A 26,899-nucleotide genomic window follows, 5' to 3' on the forward strand; every position below is an offset into this window, starting at 1 on the left:
ATTGTTTGTTTTTTCTCATCATTCTACACACAATACCCCATAATGACAAAGCAAAAAATGGTTTTTAGAATTTTTTACAAATGTATTACAACCATTTTTTAAAACCTTATGTACATAAGTATTCAGACCCTTTGCAATTAGTCTTGAAATTAAGCTCAGGTGCATCCGGTTTCCATTGATCATCTTTGAGATGTTTCTACTACTTGATTGGAGTACACCTGTGGTAAATTCAATTGATTGGTTGCAGTGTATTCAGACCCCCTGATTTTTTTTAGGTTACAGCATTATTTTTTAATTATTTTTTTCTCATCTGTCTACACACAAAGCAAAAAACAGTTTTTTAGAAATGTTTGCTGATGTAAATATCAAATTTACATAAGTACTCAGACCATTTACTCAATACTTTGTTGAAGCACCTTTAGCAGCGAGTACAGCCTCAAGTCTTCTTGGGTATGACGCTACAAGCTTGGTACAACTGTATTTGGGGACTTTCTCCCATTCTTCTCTGTAGATCCTCTCAAGCTTTGTCAGGTTGGATGGGGAGCGTTGCTGCAGAGCTATTTTCAGGTCTCTCCAGAGATGTTAGATCGGGTTCAAGTCCGGGCTCTGGCTAGGCCACTCAAGAACATTCAGAGTCTTGTCCCAAAGCCACTCCTGCATTGTCGTGACTGTGTGCTTAGGGTCGTTGTCCTGTTCGAAGGTGAACCTTCGCCCCCAGTCTGAGGTCCTGAGCTCTCTGGAGCACGTTTTCATCAAAGATCTCTCTGTACTTTGCTCTGTTCATCTTTCCCTCGATCCCGATCCCGCAAATTCCAAGCGGGCTGTCAGTGCCTTTTACTGAGGAATAGCTTCTGTCTGGTCTGCTCTACCATAAAGGCCTGATTGGTGGAGTGCTGTATAGATATTATTTCCTTCTGGAAGGTTCTCCCATCTCCACAGAGGAACTCTAGAGCTCTGTCCGAGTGACCATCGGGTTCTTGGTCACCTCCCTGACCAAGACCATTCTCCCCCGATTGATCAGTTTGGCCGGGCGGCCAGCTCTAGGAAGAGTCTTGGTGGTTCCAAACTTCTTCCATTTAAGAACGATGGAGGCCACTGTTCTTGGGGACCTTCAATGCTGCAGAAATGTTGTGGTACCCTTCTCCAGATCTCGACACAATCCTGGCTCTGAGCTCTACAGACAGTTCTTTCGACCTCTTGGCTTGGTTTTTGCTCTGACATACACTGTTGACTGTGGGACCTTATATAGACAGGTGTTTGCCTTTCCAAACCATGTCCAATCAATTGAATTTACCACAGGTGGACACCAATCAAGTTGTAGAAACATCTCGATGATGATCAATGGAAACAGGATGCACCTGAGCGCAGTTTTGAGTCTCATAGCAAAGGGTCTGGATATTAAGGAAAAGGGTATTTCTGTTTTAAGTTTTAATACATTTGCAAACATTTCTAAAACTGTTTTCACTTTGTTATGATGGGTTATTGTGTGTAGATTGCCGAGGATTGCTTTTTATTTAATCAATTTTAGATGTACCGTAACAAAGTAGAAAAAGTCAAGGAGTCTGAATACTTTCCAAATGCACTGTATATATTCACAACTGCCAAGAAACCCTGTTCCCAGTAATCACTCAGCAAAACCCAATCAAACTCAAATAAAAAAAATTGTCATCAATTATATTATGGGTAATTAAGACTTTGTCCAGTAGGAGGCAGCCTTTGGGTGCAAGGTTGTTTGTTTTGTTCTAGAGAGAACTTTTGAGAGGGACTAGATGTGAACTAATAAATAAAAAACAGTGTTTATTTTTCCATTCAACAGGCTGAGTTTTTTGCCAAGAGGGAGCATGAGGGGGTGGTACAGTTGCTGGAGGTAAGTCTGGTCTTGATCTTGTATTTTTATGGTGCCAATAGAGGTCTAGAGCTTGTATTTCTATAGTGCAGACAGAGGTCTAGATCTTGAATTTCAATGTTTCTGATGATATTTCTATTGGTGCAGAGGTGCGGTTGTTGTAGTTCTATAGACACTACATTATCATTCCCTCTCTTTCACATGAAGGTAGCCTGGCTGTGTAACACAGGACTGTCTATAAAAGGCAAGGCCTCCCTCAACATGCTATAGTATAGGCCTAATGGCTAATGAGACTGAGGTGAAATTGCACGCTCGAGGGGAATATATCAATATTTATCTAAGCCACAATAGCTTGTGGAAGTCACTGACTCTCTCTCTCCCCAGAGAAGTGAGAGGTAGAGTGTTTTCGTTTAGAGCAGGGATCATCAACTAGATTCAGCCAAGGGACGATTTTTTCTTGAGTGGAAGGTCAGGGGGCCGGAACATATTTACAAATCATTTGTAAACTGCAAATTGACCCCAAGAAGCCCAAACAGATATAGTATTTTACCAAAGCATAATTATTTCAAACCTTGCGTACATTTGTGTACAACCACATATATCTCTCTATTATGCGTGGGAATACTTTGGAAAAGATTTCCAAAATAAAAATCCCTTGGAGCTGATTTGCTAGTGTTTTTACAGTATTTTTTTGTTCAACAATTTAAACAGTGAAAGAACCTCCGACAGACTGATCATCATAGTGTATACTGTCATTGTGTCAGTAAACCCTTTGTTATGCATTGTGTTAATGTGTTGTGTTTCTCTGTGTAAAATTAAGTGTGTATGTATTCTGTTGTAGGACTTGATCCAGCTTGTGTTGCAGAGGGAGCTGGTACAGTACTGTTACGCTCCTGTTTTGTTTGAATTGCTCATTACTATTCCTCCTACTCTCTTCCTCTCCATCTCTCAAAACAAAGAGCATCACTTGTAAAAGTCTCTCTCTCTCCCTCCAGAGGAGGTATGGAAGACGGAGAGAAATAGTGATGAGATCATAGTGTTTATACGGTCCGTTTCTATCCCTATCTCTATGATTTACGCTGACAGACTCTTCTCTCTCAGGACCTGGACTCTAATCTATTAACCATGTTTTTCTTCCTCAACTCCACTTTTCACAAGCATGAGTTTTGTTTTTGAAGTGCTTTTTTTTCTGTGCTTTGTTTCCCTGCTAACCAGACAACTCTGGACTGCATGCAGGTACCGGCAACACAAAGCCTCTGTCCTGATACTCTAGCCCAGATCCCAACCTCATCCACCCTGTTACCAACCCCCACCTTAATTAAAGCCTCTGTGTAGATAGATAGACAGACTACTACAACCTTGCCTTTACAAAGTCCTAGACACAAGTGTCCTTGCAGCAAGTTAGTTTGAGAATCAGGGACAAATTGAAATGTGACCGGTGATACCCTGATTAGGGCTGTGGCGGTGATTGTCAAGCAAATAACTGACAGTCTCACGGTAACTTACCTTTATTTACATAAACACATTTAGCATCTCCTGGCTTCCATGCATAGCCTACAAGCCACTGATGCAGACCTTTGGAACATCTGCATTTTTAAAAGTCTAGTAAATCCATGTAATACAGCCTACACCTTCACAATGAATCCATTATTTATTTTAGACAGGTCTAAAGAAACATTATGTGAAGAAAATGTAGTCTATTTCAGAAGAACAGAATAGCATACTGAGTTGTCCTTATGTTAGGCCCTGATCTGGCTATGCCATATGGCTGTAGGCTACACTAGTTAATATAGCAGACAAGATTCGCTTAGAATTCTGTGACATTATTTTATAGTATGAAGAATACAATTTAACATAACTGAATAAAATAGAAAGTATATTTTCTCCCAACGATGAGGGAGTGTGCACATGCAGCTGTTCTATGTTGAGCGGTTAACAAAGAAACAGGTCCTCCTACATGCTGAATTTAGATGTATTTATGCAACTTTAGGCTAAATGTTTAGATGATGGGACTAATGATGATTTGAAAAAAGTTGCATGAAAGGCATCAGTCTCTCATTCACAATTTGAAAAGCACTTGATAATATTCTCATCAGGCCTTATGTAACTTTACTTGTGATACAAATGTTGGGCTGTATGTTTACATTTTTAATACATTCTAAGGCTGCATTATGTGACTCTAATGATCATTTGAAAAAAGTTGCATGAAAGGCATGAGGTCTGCTTTGTTTTTTTGCGCAGGCTGTACACATTTCATCAGTCTCTCATTCACAATTTGACAAGCACTTGATAAGGCCTCAAATTTCCTTGCTGCATTCCCTTTGTGTGGCCATAATGCCTCCTAAAAAGCTGAATGCTAAAAAAAAATCCATACCTTTTGCGGCCAGTGGCCGTTGTGCCCTTGGGCTGAAATTAATAATTATAATTTGTGCCGAAACACCTCTCACTCACACACCTCTCACTCACATGGCTCCATCACGTGATCTGGTCTTTCTCACAGGCTACAAGTACAGGCTGCGTGAAGACATCGGGCTGCAACTGTGTGTGTCCTTGTCCAAGGCGCATATTGTAGATATTGGAAGAACTGTCCACATTTACTTTTCGTCAGCTGAAAAGCAAAAGCACTAGCATAAGTCAATCTACTATCCGCCATAGTACAAAAGTTGACCTATAAATATTCCAAACATACATAGTCTGGAACAGTTGTGGGATGTGATAGATCCCAAATTAATACAACCACTAGCATCAAATAACCTGTTTTAAGCAATGAACCTGACGCAGAACATGAGAACGTTTAGCTCAAAATGTTGATAAACTATTAGGCTATTTCTTCAGATTATAAGCACAGCAATGCGCACAGGACAGTAGGCTATAAGAGCAAATGTTCCATTAGCAGGAAAACACCCTTCTCATAAGTGACCACAAATGCAATTTATACATGTTTTGCTTTTATTATGAAGGTGCATTTTTATGGTGAAAATGATCTTCCCCAAACTAGAAACGCACGCGCTGCTGCGTATGTATGCCAGTTAGGCTTTACACCAGCTGTATAGCGGATTAATGTGCTTAATTCTAAGAAGTTATTTGGCCACTTTACTTGTGATACCAACCTTGTCAAAACATATAGGCTACATGAGGTGTGCGACTGTGATTTGAAAAAGTTGCACAAATCATAATGCGCTGTTTGCATTAAGCTAGGCTGTCACGCTGGTATAAAGGATTTGGAGACGGGCGCAGGAATACACAATGGGGTTTTTTAAATACTCCCAAAACAAACACATATACAAAAACACTGGGCTGTACCCAAACAAACAAGCAAGGGTAAACCTCGTTGAATGACACGGGACGATACCCGTAAAACACAACATGCTGCGTGCTTTATAAAACAGCTGCACCAACGCATAGGTACTCACACCACCAACGGACATGAGAACAATAACCGACAAAGACAGAGGGAACAGAGGGCACATATATAACATACTAATCAGGGGAAATGGGAACCAGGTGTGTGTAATCAGACAAGACAGTCTGGGGTTGATGATAATGAATCCCGTTCAGTGAAGCCTAGAAAGCCGGTGACGTACTGGTGAACAGACTAAGCAACAGTACCGGGGGGATCCGTGACATAGGCATTATTCACGAGTGATAATAAATTATTCACAAGTGACATGCTAATATTGTCACCCATTACACTATTCTTGATTTAATATTGTCTTTACATATACTAAATAATATATGTGTGAAATATGTTTTGATTTAGAATGGACCATTATCATGCACCTACCTTGAAACCGGTGCAACGGAAAAAAATACAGGTCATCTAGGCACTTAAATAGCGATTGGTGGACACCTTTCACATAGTTAATTTTCATGCCAGCCAGGTAGGCTATAATCCTGTTGTGAAGAGAAGCAATGTGCTAAATATTAATAAATTTGAGAAATAAATATAGTAGGCCTAGCCTAGAGAAAGCTGATGGGATCCTCCTTTTTTTAATAAAGGCCATCACTCTGTTTTCTGGCACAATTGCATAGCCTATAGAAATGTTGCGCAACATGAGCTCATGGGCTCTCATTAAGTGTTTGATTTTCGAATACATTTGCATTGATGTCAGAATGATTAGAGGGACAATAGAGTGCAGAGTACCAGGCAGTTAGCAAGTTTGGTTGGCTACTAATGACCATCAGTAGCATCAGAGCTTGGAGAAGCCTAATTACCGTGATTAAACAGTCACATGGAATTTGACTGCCATCATGAATCGTGACTGCCGGTGTGGCGGCAATATGGTCACCGTAACAGCCCTAAACCTGAGGCCATATTTATTGTCTCTGGGGACTTTAATAAAGCAAATCTGAGGAAAATGCTACCGAAGTTCTATACCTGAAGTTATTGGTTTCTAGGATGTATTTATGGAAAGGCAAAGATGGCCTCGTATGTTTTCTAGCTACAGCAGAGGTGGTCTATAGTGTTGTAACAGGCTTTGAATACAACATGACAAGGTTATTTGGGCTCTCTCTGAGAGGTGATAGGCTCCAGCCAGGCCGGCATGTGTCAGTGTACTGTCCTATGTGCCTTTTCCTACACGTCTGTGTGGTTCAACCAGTTACATAACAAGCCTAGTAGTAATTGTGTTCATTTTAAATAATCCCTTTGTTGACATGGAGAAACCCTCTGATGCCGGCTGGCCCTCTGTGGGGGAATGTGTATTAGTATGTGTCCTTGTGTGCGCTAGCGCTGTGTGTATGGAAGTGTTTAACTATACACGTCCACACACACACACAGAGAGAGAAAGAGTGGAGTGTGAGGGAGTGTGAGAGAGTGAGTGAGGGAGGAAGTGGAGTGTGAGAGAGTGAGTGTAGGTGATTAAAGTCAGTGTGAAACAGGTCAGGCCGAGTGCTGCTGTTAGATTACTCTATGGCACGAAATCCAGTCCCCCGCTGGGCTGAGTAAACTGAACCTTGTTCATAGGAGAATTGGCTTGGTTCTTAAGCTCAAGGTGTTAAGAGAGTTAGCCTGCTTTCTTGGCAGTCGAGCTGTGACCCTGACAGTGGGGCTTCTCTCTCTCTCTCTCTCTCTCTCTCTCTCTCTCTCTCTCTCTCTACGTAGTTTTGAATCTCACTATTGGGAGCATGATCTATCCTATAGTCAGCACAGTGACTCAAATCTTGTAAGAGAACGGGTAGCATACCCCCACCAAAAAAAAAAAACTTTTGTGAACCAACACTTGCACTTTACTTTTTCCGCCCCTTACTAGCTCTGACTTTGCTGTTAGCTACTTTATTGAGGAAAGATGTACTTACTATGACTGTGGTTCTCTTAAGATGAATGCACTAATTGTAAGTGAGCGTCTGATGAATGACTAAAATGTCATACATTAGCTGGATCTACTTGCTCTATCTCCCACTTTATGACTTGGTTCATGTTAGAGTTCGAGCAGTCATTTGGGACAGGCTGTGCTTGGTGGTGTAGGTGAGAGGTTTGACAGGAAGTGTGTGTGGTGTGTGTGTGTGTGTGCACGTGTGTGTGTCAGTGCACGTGCGTGTGTTTCGTTTAGCTAGGGGCCCTGTCACATCACTACCAGGAAACTCCCACCACAACCGGAAGTGAAAGCAGCCGGTTATAGAAACTCACTGGGGACTGATGCTAAACCCTGTTAGAGCGTTCTGACTGAGCTGTGGCCGTGGCTCTGTAGTGGCTTTGCTAGTGTGACTGTGAGCGCTGCAGAACTGTGTCGGAGGACATGCAACTCGCTGCAAACTACGCTAGCTACGCTTCAGATTCTGTTTGTCACCCACAAAACCAACACCTCCTACTAAGGCCTTGAAACCTGTTATTCACCCTTCTCACTCCTTTTCCCGCCTTTTTGTATTTTAATTTGATCCTAAATGTGATAGTAATTGTAAGTGAATGTTTATGCATATGATAATAAGTCCATTTCTTTAAGTTGATATTCCAATAGTATCATTTTTAAATAGGCAGATTGTCAAAGTAGGCCACCACACAAATACCCTTTCATTAGCCTATGATATTTTGTTTGCCTAGGAGCTGAAACTAAATACTTTGTATGTATGTGTGTGTGTGTGTGTGTACCTCTATCTCTCTCTGTGCTGTCTTCAGTCTAAGGTGCGCGAGTTGGAGGATAAATGTCGCAGCCAGAGTGAACAGTTCGGCCTGCTCAGCCATGAGCTGGAGACCTTCCGACTGCAGGCCGGCAAAATGGACCTGGCCGGCTCCGCACTCCTCACTAACCATGCCCTCTGCCATCTGACCAACGGTGTGGGCCTCGCTGGGGGTAACCATGGCAACCGTTATTACCATCATGTTCCTGATACATGCCAAAGGGCAAACGTTGTTACCATGATATTACCCTAACCATTCAACCATATCATATTACCGTCACGACACCAATACATTCCACATACTCACTCATATTCCCTTCATGAGATACACTCCCCATCCCAATAAATGCATCTTCATATGTCTCCCACAGGCAAAGTCTCCCACAGGCACAGTTTACCAATATGGTCTATAGTTTCTACCAAGATTGATTGTACACATGAAGATTGCTAAACTAAAGAGTGCTTATTCCAACCCTGGATCTCCATGTAGGATTGTGTTGGTATTACTTTTAAATCGACATGATTACGTTTGAAAGGGATTCCGCATGCATTCACTTTGATGCAGACCCGGACTGAGAACATAATATATTGTAATCCTGGCCGCCACTGGCTTTAAAGTATCCCTTCAAATCTCTATTGTATCCATCCCTCCCTCCCTCCAGCCATGTACAGTAGGTGTGCTGTTTCTGTTGTAGATCAAGGTGGCCTACCTATGGGATGATTTGAACTCTCTGGGTGATGATATGGACTTCTGGAGTCTGGAGGAGAGAGAGACTCTCCCTTAGGACTCCTCGCTACCATGTACTGCTACTATTCCTAGAGATCTTGGGTCATTGAGACTGTCACTGCTACCATGAGCACTATCACTCCCTTTCCTGGTCTTTTTTTGAGTAACTTGGTCCCTGAAATCACTGTTAGGTTAATTGTAACGACCCACATATTCACAATCAATTGGTTTGGTTTGGTGGGGCTTGCAGTGAGTGGCTGTATGAATGATGCCACACATATACAATCCCTCTCACACAAAGGTCCCAAACACACGCAGAGGCGTGGGTCAACAATGGTGAGTGAGTGATATCCGGGCTGTATGTGTTAAGCCCCTTAGTTCTTTCTGGCCCCTGTGTGCCATGTAATGGTGCTGTGCTCGGGGGTCGTGACCTCTAAGCACAGAGACAGATGGGGACAGGAGGGTTTTACTCCCTCCACTCCACTGTTTAATCAGCCAGGGACCTAGAACACCAACCCCCAATTGGATAACTACAAACAGGTCACAGAAGAGGGTGTATGTTTGTAGCCTGAGGTGGTCCAGTTGTCTAGGCCACTGCCTCCAGAACACATGTACTTGGGTTCCAATCCAACCCGCTGCTCTTCTAGCACACTTTCTCCTAACTTTTCCTGTTACTCTCTCGCTATCCTTTCGATGAAACATGAAAAAAGCGGAGAGATTTGTTTGCTCATGAAAGTATCTTCCTCCTCCCTGTAGATGTGACGGCAACTCTCCAGATGGGGGCCACCCCTCACGCTGCGGGTCTCACGCGCTCCCCCACCACCAAGCACCGTGAGCTGCCCACCATCAGCCTGACCAAGTCCTCCAGCTCCCCCAAGTCTGTCTCTGACACCACCCACCTCTCCCCAAAGTCGGCCGAGTCCCACCACAGCCCCCATCACAGCCCACGCAGGACCAGCCCCACGCCACACGAGGTGAGAGCTCTAACACATAATTTAATCCCGATTTATTGCATAGGGAAAGTCACTACTTAATTCATATGGGGAGTTTCTTGTTCAACTTAAAAACATAGTACAGTAGTCTCACTAACGGTAGGACTAGATGACAATTTCAGATTGGCTTAGTATTTGAGTTTTGCTTAAAGGGATACTTCAGGATTTTGGCAATAAGGCCCTTTATCTACTTCCCCAGAGTCAGATGAACTCGTGGTTACTGTTTTTATGTCGGTTTCCAGTATGAAGGAAGTTAGAGGTAGTTTCGCGTGCCAATGCTGACTAGCGTTAAGCGCAATGACTGGAAGTCTATGGGTATCTACTAGTGACACACACAATAATCTTCTACACAAAGAGATTAAGATACTTTTTTGCATTAGACATGCTGCTGACATCTTTAGTCATGAAAATAACTGCAATTTTCAATTAATTGGGTTCAAATATTCCTCAAGATCAAACAGCTCGTATGGATTCTCTCCTCCTTTTCAACTCTATGGTTAGGACAGATTGCTTGTTGAGTGGCACAGTCATTCCTATGGATTTAAAAACGTCATTAGCCTTTCTCTCATGTCTCTCACACTGTACTATCAAACAGCCTAGGCTTAAACAAATAAAGGCAAATACAACACATACATTGCTAGAGATAAGAGAATAGGACCCTGTTGCGGTTGGGTGGTCGGACTCTTCTTTCATACGGTGTCCAGCTTTGTGCCTTAACCTTTTTCTCTCTCTCTCACATGGCACTGTCATGTAAGCATACTGGCCAAAGACAAATGCAGCACTTATTATACAATTCAAAAGATAAGACCCTTTTTGGGTTGGGGCTTTTAAACCATTTCTTCCATGTTTTAAAGCAGTAGACCTCTCCCTCATCCAGTGTCCAGCTGTGTGTTGTAGCTAGCTGATGTCTGTCCTGCGTGCCCCAGCCAGCCAGTGTTGGGTCTAAGTCTCTCTGTAGTAGATCTTTATCCTCCCTCCCTCTCATCCATCTAAACCAGCCAGGTCAGGACAGGCAGCACCAGCAGCAGCTAGCTCTCTAAAGCTCATATTTAGTGAGATAATCCCACTGCTGTGGATTATTAAGGTTGTAGTAGTTGTAAGTGATTATCCTTAAAAGGTTTTTTGCTGGCAGGGAGCGATTAAAAAATATGCCTGTTACTTATTGTTTATGCATAATGTATCACTCAGACCCTATAATTAGACATACGGCCAGTCGACAAACAAAACACTCAACGTGTGTGTGTGTGTGTGTGTGTGTGTGTGTGTGTGTGTGTGTGTGTGTGTGTCTGAACCCTATCAAAGTAGTGCACTATATATAGGGATGTAGTGCAATATAGCCTATGGGGAATAGGGTGCAATTTCATCCTACTGGCAGCGATTGTTTGTATGTTTATGTCGGCCTACAGCAGGGGTCTGCAACAAGCGGCCAGTGGGCCAAAACCACCTGCAAGTGATTTTTTGGGGTCCTCCAAAGGTTTTAGTTAAGATATTCAAATGTAAAAAAAAAATTAAATCACCAGGAATTAATCCCCAAAATATTTGTATTTATGAAATCTGTTGCGAAGTATGCAGAGACATACAGTGGGGTTCAAAATGATTGGATCCCTTGATAACCTGTATGCTCTCGTTGGCTGGCCCTCGATACATATTGGACACGATAACAACACCCACCCGTAACACACGCTCCAGCAGGTATATCTCACTGGTCATCCCCAAAGCCAACACCTCCTTTGGCCGCCTTTCCTTCCAGTTCTCTGCTGCCAATGACTGGAATGAATTGCAAAAATCGCTGAAGCTGGAGACTTATAGTTCTCTCGCTTATTTAGTTTCATTCTGAGACATTTTCTTTTGCCAAATTAAGTTCCAACTGTAATGTTTGCCGCAATATAACATCCTGCTCGTATTTTCCCTATTAAAATTTACTTGGCTTACTTTTGATGTCACCCTAATAAAATTGTGAAACCTTTGTGAAGGTTTGGTGTGGTGAGGCAATAAGTATATTTATACTGCAGGCGTATGATATGGAGGCAGTGCGCACCAATGGACATCGACAGTTGAACTTGAGGTGAGGAATAATGCTTTAGGCCAGTGGTTCCCAAACTTTTTATAGTCCCTTACCCCTTCAAACACTCAACCTCCAGCTGCGTACCCCCTCTAGCACCAGGGTCAGTGCACTCTCAAATGTTGTCTTTTGCCATCATCGTAAGCATGCCACACATATACTATACGATACATTTATTAAACATAAGAATGAGTGAGTTTTTGTCATAACCCCACTCGTGGGAAGTGACAAAGAGCGCTTATAGGACCAGGGCACAAATAATAATAAAATAATAATCAATAATTTTGCTCTTTATTTGACCATCATACATATAAAACCGTGTTTGTTCATTGAAAATTGTGAATAACTCACCACAGGTTAATGAGAAGGGTGTGCTTGAAAGGATGCACATAACTCTGCAATGTTGGGTTGTATTGGAGAGTCTCAGTCTTAAGTCATTTTCCACACAGTCGTCTGTGCCTGTATTTAGTTTTCATGCTTTTGTGAAGACCGAGAATCCAATCTCACATAGGTACGTGGTTGCAAAGGGCATCAGTGCTTTAACAGCGTGATTTGCCAAGGCAGGATACTCTGAGCGCAGCCCAGTCCAGAAATCTGGCAGTAGCTTCTGATTAAATTACATTTTCACAGAACCGCTTGTTGCAATTTTGATCAGGCTCTCTTGTTCAGACATTGATAAGTGGACTAGAGGCAGGGCATGAAAGGGATAATAAATCCAGTTGTTTGTGTCATTCTTTTGGGGAAGTACATGTGTATTTGCACAACCAACTCACTCCGGTGCTTCGCTATATCACATTTGACATTGTCCCGTAAACTTGAGTTCATTTGCACACAAAAAATCATACAATGATGTAAAGACCTGTGTGTTGTCCTTGTTAATGCAGACAGAAATGAGCTCCAACTTAATCATAGCCTCAATTTTTTCCTGCACATTAAATATTGTTGTGTAGAGTCCCTGTAATCCTAGATTCAGATCATTCTGTCGAAAAATCATCACCAAGATAGGCCAGTCGTGTGCGAAACTCGGCATCATGCAAGCGGTCAGACAAGTGAAAATTATGGCCAATAAAAATAACTTTAAGCGTGTCTCAGAATTTAAAAAAATAAAGGGAACACTTAAACAACACAATGTAACGCCAAGTCAATCACACTTCTATGAAATCAAACGGTCCACTCAAACTGTCCGCAACACTGATTGACAATAAATTTCACATGCTGTTGTGCAAATGGAATAGACAACAGGTGGAAATTATAGGCATTTAGCAAGACACCCCCAATAAAGGAGTGGTTCTGCAGGTGGGGACCACAGACCACTTCACAGTTCCTATGCTTCCTGGCTGATGTTTTGGTCACTTTTGAATGCTGGCGGTGCTTTCACTCTAGTGGTAGCATGAGACGGAGTCTACAACCCACACAAGTGGTTCAGGTAGTGCAGCTCATCCAGGATGGCACATCAATGCGAGATGTGGCAAGAAGGTTTGCTGTGTCTGTCAGCGTAGTGTCCAGAGCATGGAGGCGCTACCAGGAGACAGGCCAGTACATCAGGAGACGTGGAGGAGGCCGTAAGAGGGCAACAACCCAGCAGCAGGGCCGCTACCTCCGCCTTTGTGCAAGGAGGAGCAGGAGGAGCACTGCCAAAGCCCTGCAAAATGACCTCCAGCAGGCCACAAATGTGCATGTGTCTGCTCAAACGGTCAGAAACAGACTCCATGAGGGTGGTATGAGGGCCCGACGTCCACAGGTGGGGGTTGTGCTTACAGCCCAACACCGTGCAGGACGTTTGGCATTTGCCAGAGAACACCAAGATTCGCCACTGGCGCCCTGTGCTCTTCACAGATGAAAGCAGGTTCACACTGAGCACGTGACAGAGTCTGGAGACACCGTGGAGAACGTTCTGCTGCCTGTAACATCCTCCAGCATGACCGGTTTGGCGGTGGGTCAGTCATGGTGTGGGGTGGCATTTCTTTGGGGGGCCACACAGCCCTCCAAGTGCTCGCCAGTGGTAGCCTGACTGCCATTAGGTACCGAGATGAGATCCTCATACCCCTTGTGAGAACATATGCTGGTGTGGTTGGCCCTGGGTTCCTCCTAATGCAAGACGATGCTAGACCTCATGTGGCTGGAGTGTGCCAGCAGTTCCTGCAAGAGGAAGGCATTGATGCTATGGACTGGCCCGCCCGTTCCCCAGACCTGAATCCAATTGAGCACACCTGGGACATCATGCCTCGCTCCATCCACCAACGTGGCGTTGCACCACAGACTGTCCAAGAGTTGGCGGATGCTTTAGTCCAGGTCTGGGAGGAGATCCCTCAGGAGACCATCCGCCACCTCATCAGGAGCATGCCCAGGCGTTGTAGGGAGGTCATACAGGCACGTGGAGGCCACACACACTACTGAGCCTCATTTTGACTTGTTTTAAGGACATTACATCAAAGTTGGATCAGCCTGTAGTGTGGTTTTCCACTTTAATTTTGAGTGTGACTCCAAATCCAGACCTCCATGGGTTGATAAATTTGATTTCCATTGATAATTTTTGTATGATTTTGTTGTCAGCACATTCAACTATGTAAAGAAAAAAGTATTTAATAAGAATATTTCATTCATTCAGATCTAGGATGTGTTATTTTAGTGTTCCCTTTATTTTTTTGAGCAGTGTATATAAAAAATGTGTTTTGCCTCTTGATAACCAGCGCACTTCTGTATGTTGTAAAAGAGGTACATAGTGCAGAAAATACACAAGATTTCAGGGGCCTTGCTTTAACAAAGTTAACCATTTTCACTGTAGTGTCCAAAACGTTTCTTTCAAGCTGTCAGGCATTCCCTTGACAGCAAGAGCCTCTCGGCGGATCCTGCAGTGTACCCAAGTGGCGTTGGGAGCAACTGCTTGCACGCGCGTTACCACTCCACTATGTCTCACTGTCATGGCTTTTGCTCCATCAGTACAGATACCAACACATCTTGACCACCAAAGTCCATTTGATGTCACAAAGCTGTCCTGTACTTGAAAACTATTCAAATCAAATCAAATTTTATTTGTCACATACACATGGTTAGCAGATGTTAATGCGAGTGTAGCGAAATGCTTGTGCTTCTAGTTCCGACAATGCAGTAATAACGAACAAGTAATCTAACTAACAATTCCAAAAAAACTACTGTCTTATACACAGTGTAAGGGGATAAAGAATATGTACATAAGGATATATGAATGAGTGATGGTACAGAGCAGCATAGGCAAGATACAGTAGATGATATCGAGTACAGTATATACATATGAGATAAGTATGTAAACCAAGTGGCATAGTTAAAGTGGCTAGTGATACATGTATTGCATAAGGATGCAGTCGATGATATAGAGTACAGTATCAACGTATGCATATGAGATGAACAATGTAGGGTAAGTAACATTATGTAAGGTAGCATTGTTTAAAGTGGCTAGTGATATATTTACATCATTTCCCATCAATTCCCATTATTAAAGTGGCTGGAGTAGAGTCAGTGTCATTGACAGTGTGTTGGCAGTAGCCACTCAATGTTAGTGGTGGCTGTTTAACAGTCTGATGGCCTTGAGATAGAAGCTGTTTTTCAGTCTCTCGGTCCCAGCTTTGATGCACCTGTACTGACCTCGCCTTCTGGATGACAGCGGGGTGAACAGGCAGTGGCTCGGGTGGTTGATGTCCTTGATGATCTTTATGGCCTTCCTGTAGCATCGGGTGGTGTAGGTGTCCTGGAGGGCAGGTAGTTTGCCCCGGTGATGCGTTGTGCAGACCTCACTACCCTCTGGAGAGCCTTACGGTTGAGGGCGGTGCAGTTGCCATACCAGGCGGTGATACAGCCCGCCAGGATGCTCTCGATTGTGCATCTGTAGAAGTTTGTGAGTGCTTTTGGTGACAAGCCGAATTTCTTCAGCCTCCTGAGGTTGAAGAGGCGCTGCTGCGCCTTCCTCACGATGCTGTCTGTGTGAGTGGACCAATTCAGTTTGTCTGTGATGTGTATGCCGAGGAACTTAAAACTTGCTACCCTCTCCACTACTGTTCCATCGATGTGGATAGGGGGTGTTCCCTCTGCTGTTTCCTGAAGTCCACAATCATCTCCTTAGTTTTGTTGACGTTGAGTGTGAGGTTATTTTCCTGACACCACACTCCGAGGGCCCTCACCTCCTCCCTGTAGGCCGTCTCGTCGTTGTTGGTAATCAAGCCTACCACTGTTGTGTCATCCGCAAACTTGATGATTGAGTTGGAGCGTGCATGGCCACGCAGTCGTGGGTGAACAGGGAGTACAGGAGAGGGCTCAGAACGCACCCTTGTGGGGCCCCAGTGTTGAGGATCAGCGGGGAGGAGATGTTGTTGCCTACCCTCCCCACCTGGGGGCGGCCCGTCAGGAAGTCCAGTACCCAGTTGCACAGGGCGGGGTCGAGGCCCAGGGTCTCGAGCTTGATGACGAGCTTGGAGGGTACTATGGTGTTGAATGCCGAGCTGTAGTCGATGAACAGCATTCTCACATAGGTATTCCTCTTGTCCAGATGGGTTAGGGCAGTGTGCAGTGTGGTTGAGATTGCATCGTCTGTGGACCTATTTGGGCGGTAAGCAAATTGGAGTGGGTCAAGGGTGTCAGGTAGGGTGGAGGTGATATGGTCCTTGACTAGTCTCTCAAAGCACTTCATGATGACGGATGTGAGTGCTACGGGGCGGTAGTCGTTTAGCTCAGTTACCTTAGCTTTCTTGGGAACAGGAACAATGGTGGCCCTCTTGAAGCATGTGGGAACAGCAGACTGGTATAGGGATTGATTGAATATGTCCGTAAACACACCGTCTGCGCATGCTCTGAGGGCGCGGCTGGGGATGCCGTCTGGGCCTGCAGCCTTGCGAGGGTAAACACGTTTAAATGTCTTACTCACTTCGGCTGCAGTGAAGGAGAGACCGCATGTTTCCGTTGCAGGCCGTGTCAGTGGCACTGTATTGTCCTCAAAGCGGGCAAAAAAGTTATTTAGTCTGCCTGGGAGCAAGACATCCTGGTCTGTGACTGGGCTGGGTTTCTTCCTGTAGTCCGTGATTGACTGTAGACCCTGCCACATGCCTCTTGTGTCTGAGCCGTTGAATTGAGATTCTACTTTGTCTCTGTACTGGCGCTTAGCTTGTTTGATAGCCTTGCGGAGGGAATAGCTGCACTGTTTGTATTCAGTCATGTTACCAGACACCTTGCCCTGATTAAAAGCAGTGGTTCGTGCCTTCAGTTTCACACGAATGCTGCCATCAATCCACGGTTTCTGGTTAGGGAATGTTTTAATCGTTGCTATGGGAACGACATCTTCAACGCACGTTCTAATGAACTCGCACACCGTATCAGCGTATTCGTCAATGTTGTTGTCTGACGCAATACGAAACATCTCCCAGTCCACGTGATGGAAGCAGTCTTGGAGTGTGGAGTCAGCTTGGTCGGACCAGCGTTGGACAGACCTCAGCGTGGGAGCTTCTTGTTTTAGTTTCTGTCTGTAGGCAGGGATCAACAAAATGGAGTCTTGGTCAGCTTTTCCGAAAGGGGGGCGGGGCAGGGCCTTATATGCGTCGCGGAAGTTAGAGTAACAATGATCCAGGGTCTTTCCACCCCTGGTTGCGCAATCGATATGCTGATAAAATTTAGGGAGTCTTGTTTTCAGATTAGCCTTGTTAAAGTCCCCAGCTACAATGAATGCAGCCTCCGGATAAATCGTTTCCAGTTTGCAGAGAGTTAAATAAAGTTCGTTCAGAGCCATCGATGTGTCTGCTTGGGGGGGGGATATATACGGCTGTGATTATAATCGAAGAGAATTCTCTTGGTAGATAATGCGGTCTACATTTGATTGTGAGGAATTCTAAATCAGGTGAACAGAAGGATTAGAGTTCCTGTATGTTTCTTTCATCACACCATGTCACGTTGGCCATAAGGCATACGCCCCCGCCCGTCTTCTTACCAGAAAGATGTTTGTTTCTGTCGGCGCGATGCGTGGAGAAACCCGCTGGCTGCACCGCTTCGGATTGCGTCACTCCAGTTAGCCATGTTTCCGTGAAGCAGAGAACGTTGCAGTCTCTGATGTCCCTCTGGAATGCTACCCTTGCTCGGATTTCATCAACCTTGTTGTCAAGAGACTGGACATTGGCAAGAAGAATGCTAGGGAGTGGTGCACGATGTGCCCGTCTCCGGAGTCTGACCAGAAGACCGCTTCGTTTCCCTCTTTTTCTGAGTCGTTTTTTTTTTTTGGTCGCTGCATGTGATCCACTCCGTTACACTGGTTGTAAGGCAGAACACAGGATCCGCATCGCGAAAAACATATTCTTGGTCGTACTGATGGTGAGTTGACGCTGATCTTATATTCAGTAGTTCTTCTCGGCTGTATGTAATGAAACCTAAAATGACCTGGGGTACTAGTGTAAGAAATAACACGTAAAAAAACAAAAAACTGCATAGTTTCCTAGGAACGCGAAGCGAGGCGGCCATCTCTGTCGGCGCCGGAAATCTCTTGTGTTGTCCTGGTTTCCAGTGGTGTGCAGAAGAGGATGTCTTCCTTAATTGACCCCCCCATAAATGTAACGGACATATACCAGGAGCTGTGCCAAGCCCGCCCCGTCTGTTGACTCATCCAGCTGTAACGCATATAATTCACTAGCTTGTATGCGAAGCAGTAATTGTTTCAAAACATCTCCTGCCATGTCACTGATGCGTCGTGAACCAGTGTTGTTTGATGAAGATATTGTCTGTATAGTTTTTTTGGCCTTTTCTCCCAGCATTGTCCCAGCCATATCCACGGCAGCAGGAAGAATTAAGTACTCCACAATAGTATGAGGCTTGCCTGTCCTAGAAACTCTGTAGCTCTCCATATAAGACGCTTGTTATTAATGGTATCTGTTACTCAGTCGTCTTAATTCTCTCTCAAAAACTGTGGCTTATGTTTAAGTTGGCATGTTTTATTTCTAAATGTCTGCGCAAGAGTGAAGTTTTCATTGAGTTGTGAGATAGTACTTTTGCACATATAACACACTGTGGCTGAGGAAAGGCACTACTCCCCATATGTGAACCCCAAATCAATGTAGTTCTCATCATATTTGCGCCTCTTCGATGGTCCATCGTCCCTGTCTGTCGTTCGGTGCTTTCCCGGGTAAGGGGGCAGTAGCTCTTCGGCTGCATCAGATTCACAACTGTCAGTATCCATGTTAGCTGGGCTAACAACAAATGTAGAATTACTGATGCTAGCATTGAATGTGCTCATGGAATCAGAACAACCTGTGTCGTCGACAGGTGCAGGTGTAGTACTGCTGGTAGTAGCAGTACTACCAGTAGAGCTGGTATGTGTATCTATGGATGCGGCCTTACTTTTTTTAACCATTTATCCATTTTCGAGCAAACGGAATGAGCAGCAGCTACATTTGGCTACAAAGGACTGTTAGTGGAATTCCCGCGAGAGAGTAACGGTTAATGCACAGCTGACATGCAGCTACAAATAAGGTAAAACGGATTTCGGTTTCCCTGCATTAAAATCACTGGCCACGAGAAGTGCCGCCTCTGGGTGTGCATTTTCTTGTTTGCTTATGGCCCTCTACAGCTCGTTGAGTGCGGTCTTAGTGCCAGCATCGGTTTGTGGTGGTGAATAGACAGCTACGAAATATATAGATGAAAACTCTCTTGGTAAATAGTATGGTCTGCAGCTTATTATGAGGTATTCTAACTCCGGTGAGCAAAAACTTGAGACTTCCTTATCATTAGAGGTTGCGCACCGGCTGCTGTTAACAATGATGCACACCCCTCCCCCCTTCATTTTACCCGATTATAGTCATGTTCTGGACAAAAACTGTCCCATGGCTGAATCTAGTTGCCTACAGTATTAGCCAGAGGTAAACATAGGCAGTCAGATCATTAAGCTGATACTGTGTGGTATTAAAGGGAGCATTTTCAGAGAAGAGAACATTCCGTATAAGCAGCTTGTTAGTGGCCAGTGTCCCAATCCACTGTGAATTGTGCCCATTGCCCACATTATACATAAATCTCATTGCACAATCTCTGAGGGAGTAAGTCAATGGCAGAAAAACATATCCTGCGCGTGGCCCTAGCCTTCTACTCTTCAGGAGGCATTGGTCCAGCCAGGTGTTGGGAAGATGTTGACCTGCTGGCAGCTCAAGGTTCCAGTAGAAATTATATACAGTGGGGAGAACAAGTATTTGATACACTGCCGATTTTGCAGGTTTCCCTACTTACAAAGCATGTAGAGGTCTATACTTATGTCATGCAATAACATGCAAATTAATTACTTAAAAATCATACAATGTGATTTTGTTTTAGATTCCGTCTCTCACAGTTGAAGTGTACCTATGATAAAAATTACAGACCTCTACACGCTTTGTAAGTAGGAAAACCTGCAAAATCGACAATGTATCAAATACTTGGTCTCCCCACTGTATATAACACTAAGGAAGCACTTTCATCCAAAGCCACTTACATTCCAGTGAGTGTATATGTTTTTTGTATGAATATGTGAAACTGTAGGAATTGAACCTGGCTAGGAATGGACATTGCTAGGAATGGACATTGCTAGGAATGGACATTGCTCGCACCAAGCTCTTACCAACTGAGCCACCCAGTATAACAGGGTTCCAGTGGCCTCATTTGTTGACTGTCATGTTCTAAGGTTGACACGGCCAGTGAAGTGGAGGAGTTGGACATTGATGTGTCCCCAGCACCTTACACCGCTCTCAGAGGAGCCGCCAAGCTACAGGTCTTCATCGGCAGATACAGGTAAGGACTGACAGACACAGATTTGGCCAAAGCAGCAGTATGCCTTCGGTATTTAGTAGATTGAATTGGAGACCAGTTATGATATTTTTTTTCTCTCACTAAGAATGTTATTCGTTTTTGTCTTATCTCAGCATTCAACTGTAACAATGCGATTAGATGGGTAATGTTTATAATACATGATAATGTGACTTTATTTTTCCCAAGCTATAACCCCTATGATGGTCCAAATGATAACCCAGAGGTGGAGCTGCCACTCACCGCTGGGGAGTACATCTATGTTTATGGCGGTATGGATGACGACGGCTTCTATGAAGGTGAGCCTTCTCCAAAACCTTAAAGGGGCAATCAGCAGTTGCTACATCCAAAACATTAATTCTTAAAAGAAAATAACGTATAAATGCTCAGGAGCTTAATTCAACTGTTGTACTCCATCAAAACCCCAAAAATAAGGTTGTTTTACGCCAATGTTTGTAAACAACATTAACGAACCCTATATAGCATCAAAACATGGTTCAAACTATAATTTTGATATCATGGATGGTCAGTCCTTGCATCTGAATTTGAATTTGAGTGGTTACATTTCTCCAAATCCATCCCGTAGCTTTTTACCAAAACAGGGGCTGGGATGACACTCTGTTATTTTTTCTACTGCTCATTGCCACTTTAATTTCATAACAGTTTTATAAAGTTAGATTTTTTACACTGAAAGTTCCCATTTTAACACTGACATTTTAACACGGTCAAGGTTTTTAGTGTCGACATACCAAACACAAGTCTGTCTCTCTGTGTCCCCCTGCAGGTGAGCTGATGGACGGGCGGAGAGGGCTGGTCCCCTCCAACTTTGTGGAGCGTGTCTCAGATGACGACATGATGAGCGCCCACGTTCCAGAGGGCACGGACATATCCCACAACTCCTTGCTGGACAGCAGCCTGCACAGTGCCAGCCACCAGCACCACCTCCGCCTGGGGAGCCCAGGTACCTCTGAGAGGACCGACCCTACGTTTGCAGCCTCCAACCCAGGTCCCCTATCTGTCTCTTTCCCCTCAGGGGAGCAGGTCCCAGCCCCCACGGACCCCTCCCTCCGACCCCTCCTCTCCCCAGCCCCCCTCACCAACGGCCTGGACCTAGACCTGGAGGTGGGGGTGGACACTGTGCCTTACCCGCGCAAGCTCACCCTCATCAAGCAGCTGGCCAAGAGCATCATCATTGGCTGGGATGGGCCGCTGGTGCCAGCGGGATGGGGCAATGTGTGGAGCTACAATGTGTACGTGGACCAGGAGCTGAGGCTCAACGTGCCCTTCGGCTCTCAGACTAAAGCTGTCCTAGAGAGACTAGACGTCAATCTCAAGGCCTATCGAGTGTCTGTGCAGAGCCTGACTGAGCGCGGCAGCTCAGACCAGCTCCGTTGCTCCATGCTGGTGGGCAGGGACGTATGTGTGGCGCCCACCCAGCTCAGAGTCGACCGTGTCACCGCCACCTCGGCCAGCCTGTCGTGGCTGCCCAGCAACAGTAACTATGTGCACATTGTGTCCTTGAACGAGGAGGAGATGGAGCTGGTGAAGGCTGGCAGCTACTCGCTGTGTCTCAGTAACCTTACGCCCAGCCTGCACTACACGGTCAAGGTGGAGGCTCGGCCACACCAAACCCCCTGGGAGCTTCCCCAGGAGAGGCGGGAACACAAGACCGCCACCACTACCTTTACCGTGCTGGCCGCAGGTAAGTGAGCAACCAGGGTAGAGAGATACTGGAGATCAAAGAGGGCTGAAGAACTGCCGGTTTAATTTTTTACATAAAAAAATATTAGACCTGTGTTCCCAGGTCTTTAAAACAGGCCTTGATTAGAGAGGACAAATGAATTCAGGCCCTGTTTAAGACCTGATTAGCTTGTCTTCTAATATTTATTACCTCCACTCCCAGGTCCCCCTGATGCTCCTCTGGATGTGCAGCTGGAGCAGGGGCCCTCCCCGGGAATCGCCCTTATCAGCTGGCTGCCTGTCACCATCGATGCTGCTGGGACCTCCAACGGAGTCCGCGTCACCGGATACACCATCTATGCTGACAAGAAAAAGGCAATAACTGTAGTGTTGTGTTTCTGCACCTGAATGCACTGGAAACAGAGGAGAGTGTTTAAGGTTTTGGATGTAATGGGGTTGAAATTATGCTAAGAGGTAAATGCTTTTGAAATGAGTTTGAATCGGTGTGTCTGTCAAGCCAGTGTTTTCAGAGAGGTTCTGTGCTCTAAAGACCCATTGAGTCTGTTGCTCTCTTCCTCAAGACGCTGGTTTGTGTTTAAATGTGCCATGGTATTTGCAGTGCTTCAGCTCGGGCTGTGAACAGTATCTGTGATAATGGCTTGTCCTATGCCCCTGACTTTTATATCCTTTAAGTCAGAAGTGTTTTACGTCTCTGTGTGAGGACAGTGTGTGTGAGGAGTGTTTTGCTGTGAGGATAATGTGTAGGAGTGTTTTGCTGTGAGGATAATGTGTAGGAGTGTTTTGCTGTGAAGATAATGTGTAGGACTGTTTTGCTGTGAAGATATTTTGTGTAGAGTATGTGTCTGTGCTGCTGACACTACCCATCTCCTCTTCTGCCATACCCTAGGTGTTGGAGGTGTCATCCCCCACGGCAGGCAGTGCCCTAATGGGCCCGTCTCAAATCCAGTCCCTTATGACGGCCCACCAGCTCACCGTGCGCACCATGTCCGGCCACGGGGAGTCCACCGACTCTGTGCCAGTCAACGTGCCCGCCAAGCTAGCCGCCATCATGACGGACCAGGCCTCGGCTACCTCTGCCCCTTGCTCCTTGTCACCCCCCGTTCACCAGTCACCCCCTGTCCACCAGTCACCCCCCTTCTTGTCTTCATCACCAACCGTACAGCCCCAATCCCCGTCCTATGGGAACTCAACTGCCAAAGTCTCCACGCTACCCTACGCCACGGCCTCACCGCCGCTAGACGCACACGCCATGGTCCCTAACGGGGGGCTGCCCTCTGCCAACTCTCCCCCAGTCCACACCCTCCACACAGAGGCCTCCTCCCCGCTCCCTGCCTCGTACGCAGAGGCCTGGGCCAACCCCTTAGCAAAGTCTCCTGTTCCCCCTCGGGATGCCTTGGCAGTGCATGAGGCCACCATGTCACCTCCAGTAGCACCAAACTATCAGGCCAAGTTGCCATCAGTACCATCAGCCTATGAGGCTATGATGTCACCACCAATACAACCAGCCTATCAGGCCATCCTACCACCAGCCTCTCACATCAACATAACGGTACTTACAGTAATGCAACACCTCCTCTAAAACTCTCATCTAGAACTCACCTCATGGCCCCAGACTTACTTTTTCCTGTGGTGACACTGGTGACACTAACATTTTCAGTTTGTGGCACAAGGCCATTATTCGGTCGCACCAAACTTTGTTGCGACATCACACAATAGTAAAAAAATTGCAATCATCTTATAAAGTAATTCGCAGTGCTACTGAGATGGTATGATTCATGAAACGTGTTCAACCAGGGTTGCATGATCAATATATTTTTATGTGTAACCTAAACCAGTGATTGTCATGAATTTTGGGTTGACAATTACTCTATTGTTGCTATATTTTACTGTCAATATAGGGCTCCAGAATTGCACATTTATTCTGTTCAATAGAGATTAATTTGCTTAGCAAAATTTTTGGTGTATAAATTAAATATCACATAAGGTAATTCATTTGGGGCTAATTCACCATCTGAGGAAGTGGAAACTCAAAATGCATTAGGTAGATCGCTAAATATAATATGTTGCTAGTTAGCTGTGTAATTGATGAATGTAACAGTAAATGTAACGTCCTAAAAACTTTGCAGCATACCCATTTATGTCTATAGCCTTTGCAGTCTCCGCACACCGTCAATGTTGAGAGTAATACCTGCAGAAAGCTGAGACCATCCTCTCACCAACAGGCACAGCTGCTTTCAAAACGTTTATTTTGGCGCAATTGCATTTTTTTAATGTTGCAATAATTTTTCTCTCCCCCTAGCCTACTCGGTGCGAAAGGAGAAACAGACACAGGGACAGGGCAGACACTTTCATGCAAGGATCAGGAAAATTAGGCACTTTAGACTACTGTTTTATCAAATCATGCTTTTAGCTGCTCCAAAATATGTTTTGAGTGACCAGCTTGAATTTGCAGTTCGCACCGATCCGACCAATCAAACATTTTACTCGCACAGCCTAAGAATCGCAAAATGCGACTAAATGGTCTCAGTCTGGAGCCTTGCAACTGCTCTAGAATATATAGTACTAGAGGTATGTTATTATCTAGTTTACGTTATTATAACTATTTTAACTAAGTGTATGTTGTATGTACGCCTGTCTGTTTACCAGGTCAATGCAGCCTTGCCCCCCAGCCAGAGTCCAGTCCCAGGCCTAGTCCCAGCAGCAGCCATGGAGCAGAGCAGAGCAGTCACAGAAATCCCCGGAGCTCCCCGTCCCGTCATGTCCATCACAGACTTTCTCCCCATGGAGGACTACTCCCGTGCAAACCTTTCAACCCCTGAGCCCTGCCCCACCCCACCCCAGGACAGACACTCTCTCCAGCCCCCCAAAGCCCCCTCTCCCCTGGAGTCAGAACCAGACTACTCCACGGAGAGGTCGACCACACGCCTGGTGTCCATGGAGGAGTTCCTCAGGCAGGAGAAGGACCCAGGCTTCAGCAGGCAGCCACAGGTTGGTTAGTTAGTTATTTAGTACTGACTGTGCTTTTTTGGAATGTGATACATTAAATATCATTGCCAGTTTTCTGGGCAGATGCAATACGCACGGCATTCTCTGATGTGTTCTTTATTGTTCCAATGTTCCCCTCACATTGGCTAGTACTCTGTGCTTTAATCCTCTGATGATGTTCATTGCCGAAAGAAACTCTTTCTCACCCAGCCTTTCTCAACTCTTTCTCATCCAGCCTCACCCCTTGTCTAGATGAACCAGTAACTCATCTAGGTCTAGGAAAGGCTGTGGGATCATTACCTCGTATTTATCAACATGGTGCTTTAGACTAGGGGTCGTGACCCCATATAGTTTTTTTTTTAATATATATATTATAATATCGTCTTTGTATCTCAAAGTCATTGTAAAGCGGTTACCCTTAAAAATCTAAATGAAAATTATTCAAATGTAAAAGATAAAATTCAACCAGAGAGCACCCTTAGCTCATGGGAAAAGGCCGCACTTGACAATTGTGCTTGAATAGTTCCATTGTGAATGGATAGGCCTGCTACGTTGTGAAACCACACAATATTGCAGAGACTTTGATATTACCGGAAAATAAAGTGTGAGAATGTCAAGGCACAGAAACTCACATTAATACCTTTGTCAGATAGGAAAGAATTCTTATTGGAGAGAGTTTTTCAAAAGCGAACTATTCCCTCAGCTGTGCATGTTTCTCATGTGTCCCACATGAGTGATGACTGCTCACCTCCAATGCTTGGAATAGCACTTTGGGACCTGCTTTCCAATCAGTTTGACTGTGATCCTGGTTCAGTTGACATGCCGGTAAGTGAAGTCAAACAGCTGATCGAGCTGTCATGGGACCGAATGCTGCAGACAATGCATTTACAGGTCACTACGGAGGAGTTTTGGTTCCTGACTCAAAGGGAATCCACTTCCGTCTCCCTCTGAGCATTAAAACTCATGGTACCCTTCATCAGCACATATCTGTGTGTAGCTGGATTCAGTGCTCTCGTCTGCATATAAAAAATGTATCCAGGTTGGATGTGACAGCAGAGACGAGGTGCGTACCGTCGACCACACCCCCTGACTTTGAGAAGCTCTGACTGGACATTCATCAAGCACACTCATCTCATTAGTGGTGGTGAGATAAGAGAGATTATGTTAGACTCATTTGCAATTGACTGTCATAGCCACAAATAAAAAAGTAAACATTGGATGTTAATTACATCATTTCTTTCAAATGGTTGGGGTCGTGCAAACTTTCAGATATCAAAATGGAGTTTTGGGCCAAAAAGGTTTGGGAACCCCTGGACTAGAGAGCATTGAGGATAGTGGCATTATGCCAAGACATACCAACGTTCATAGTAACATTTCCTACTATGAAAATGAGCATTTGGAGGATTTACCTTGTCAATACAAATGAAATGTAAATTGACATGATTGGTTATTCCACATGCTCTAAGCCTGTCCTGTTGTACTGTGTGGTTGTGCTCTGTGTGTCAGGGTTACGCTGTTAGCCTGGTGGAGCCTCCGTACGGTGTAACAGAGAACAGTAGGGGCTCGGACCTGTCTGATATCCTGGAAGAAGAGGAGGAGGACATGTACTCAGACCCCCCTGGACACGCCCTGGCCCGGGGATACACCACAGGAGCCGACAGGGTAAACATTCACTAAAAACACTTGATTTTACT

General features: G+C 44.9%; 1 protein-coding gene across 8 annotated transcripts in view; it reads left to right on the forward strand.

Annotated features, from left to right (window-relative positions):
- The window catches only part of LOC112258340 (peripheral-type benzodiazepine receptor-associated protein 1), a 168,107-nt gene that overhangs the window by 113,121 nt on the left and 28,087 nt on the right, over nucleotides 1–26,899 (forward strand). For 6 of the 8 annotated variants that reach the window (XM_024432658.2, XM_024432653.2, XM_024432656.2 and 3 more), the window contains 11 exons: nucleotides 1,817–1,867; nucleotides 2,688–2,720; nucleotides 7,962–8,136; nucleotides 9,447–9,664; nucleotides 20,398–20,504; nucleotides 20,709–20,818; nucleotides 21,304–22,221; nucleotides 22,423–22,574; nucleotides 23,107–23,769; nucleotides 24,867–25,208; nucleotides 26,712–26,867. In XM_024432658.2, coding sequence (XP_024288426.1) covers nucleotides 1,817–1,867; nucleotides 2,688–2,720; nucleotides 7,962–8,136; nucleotides 9,447–9,664; nucleotides 20,398–20,504; nucleotides 20,709–20,818; nucleotides 21,304–22,221; nucleotides 22,423–22,574; nucleotides 23,107–23,769; nucleotides 24,867–25,208; nucleotides 26,712–26,867 — 2,925 coding nt within the window. Of the gene's footprint in view, nucleotides 1–1,816; nucleotides 1,868–2,687; nucleotides 2,721–3,061; nucleotides 3,083–7,961; nucleotides 8,137–9,446; nucleotides 9,665–20,397; nucleotides 20,505–20,708; nucleotides 20,819–21,303; nucleotides 22,222–22,422; nucleotides 22,575–23,106; nucleotides 23,770–24,866; nucleotides 25,209–26,711; nucleotides 26,868–26,899 lie in introns of all 8 variants that reach the window. The other 2 variants (XM_024432654.2, XM_024432655.2) reach the window with 2 other exon arrangements.

This window comes from Oncorhynchus tshawytscha, linkage group LG09 (assembly GCF_018296145.1).
Source record: "Oncorhynchus tshawytscha isolate Ot180627B linkage group LG09, Otsh_v2.0, whole genome shotgun sequence".
Classification (NCBI taxonomy): Eukaryota; Metazoa; Chordata; class Actinopteri; order Salmoniformes; family Salmonidae; genus Oncorhynchus; species Oncorhynchus tshawytscha.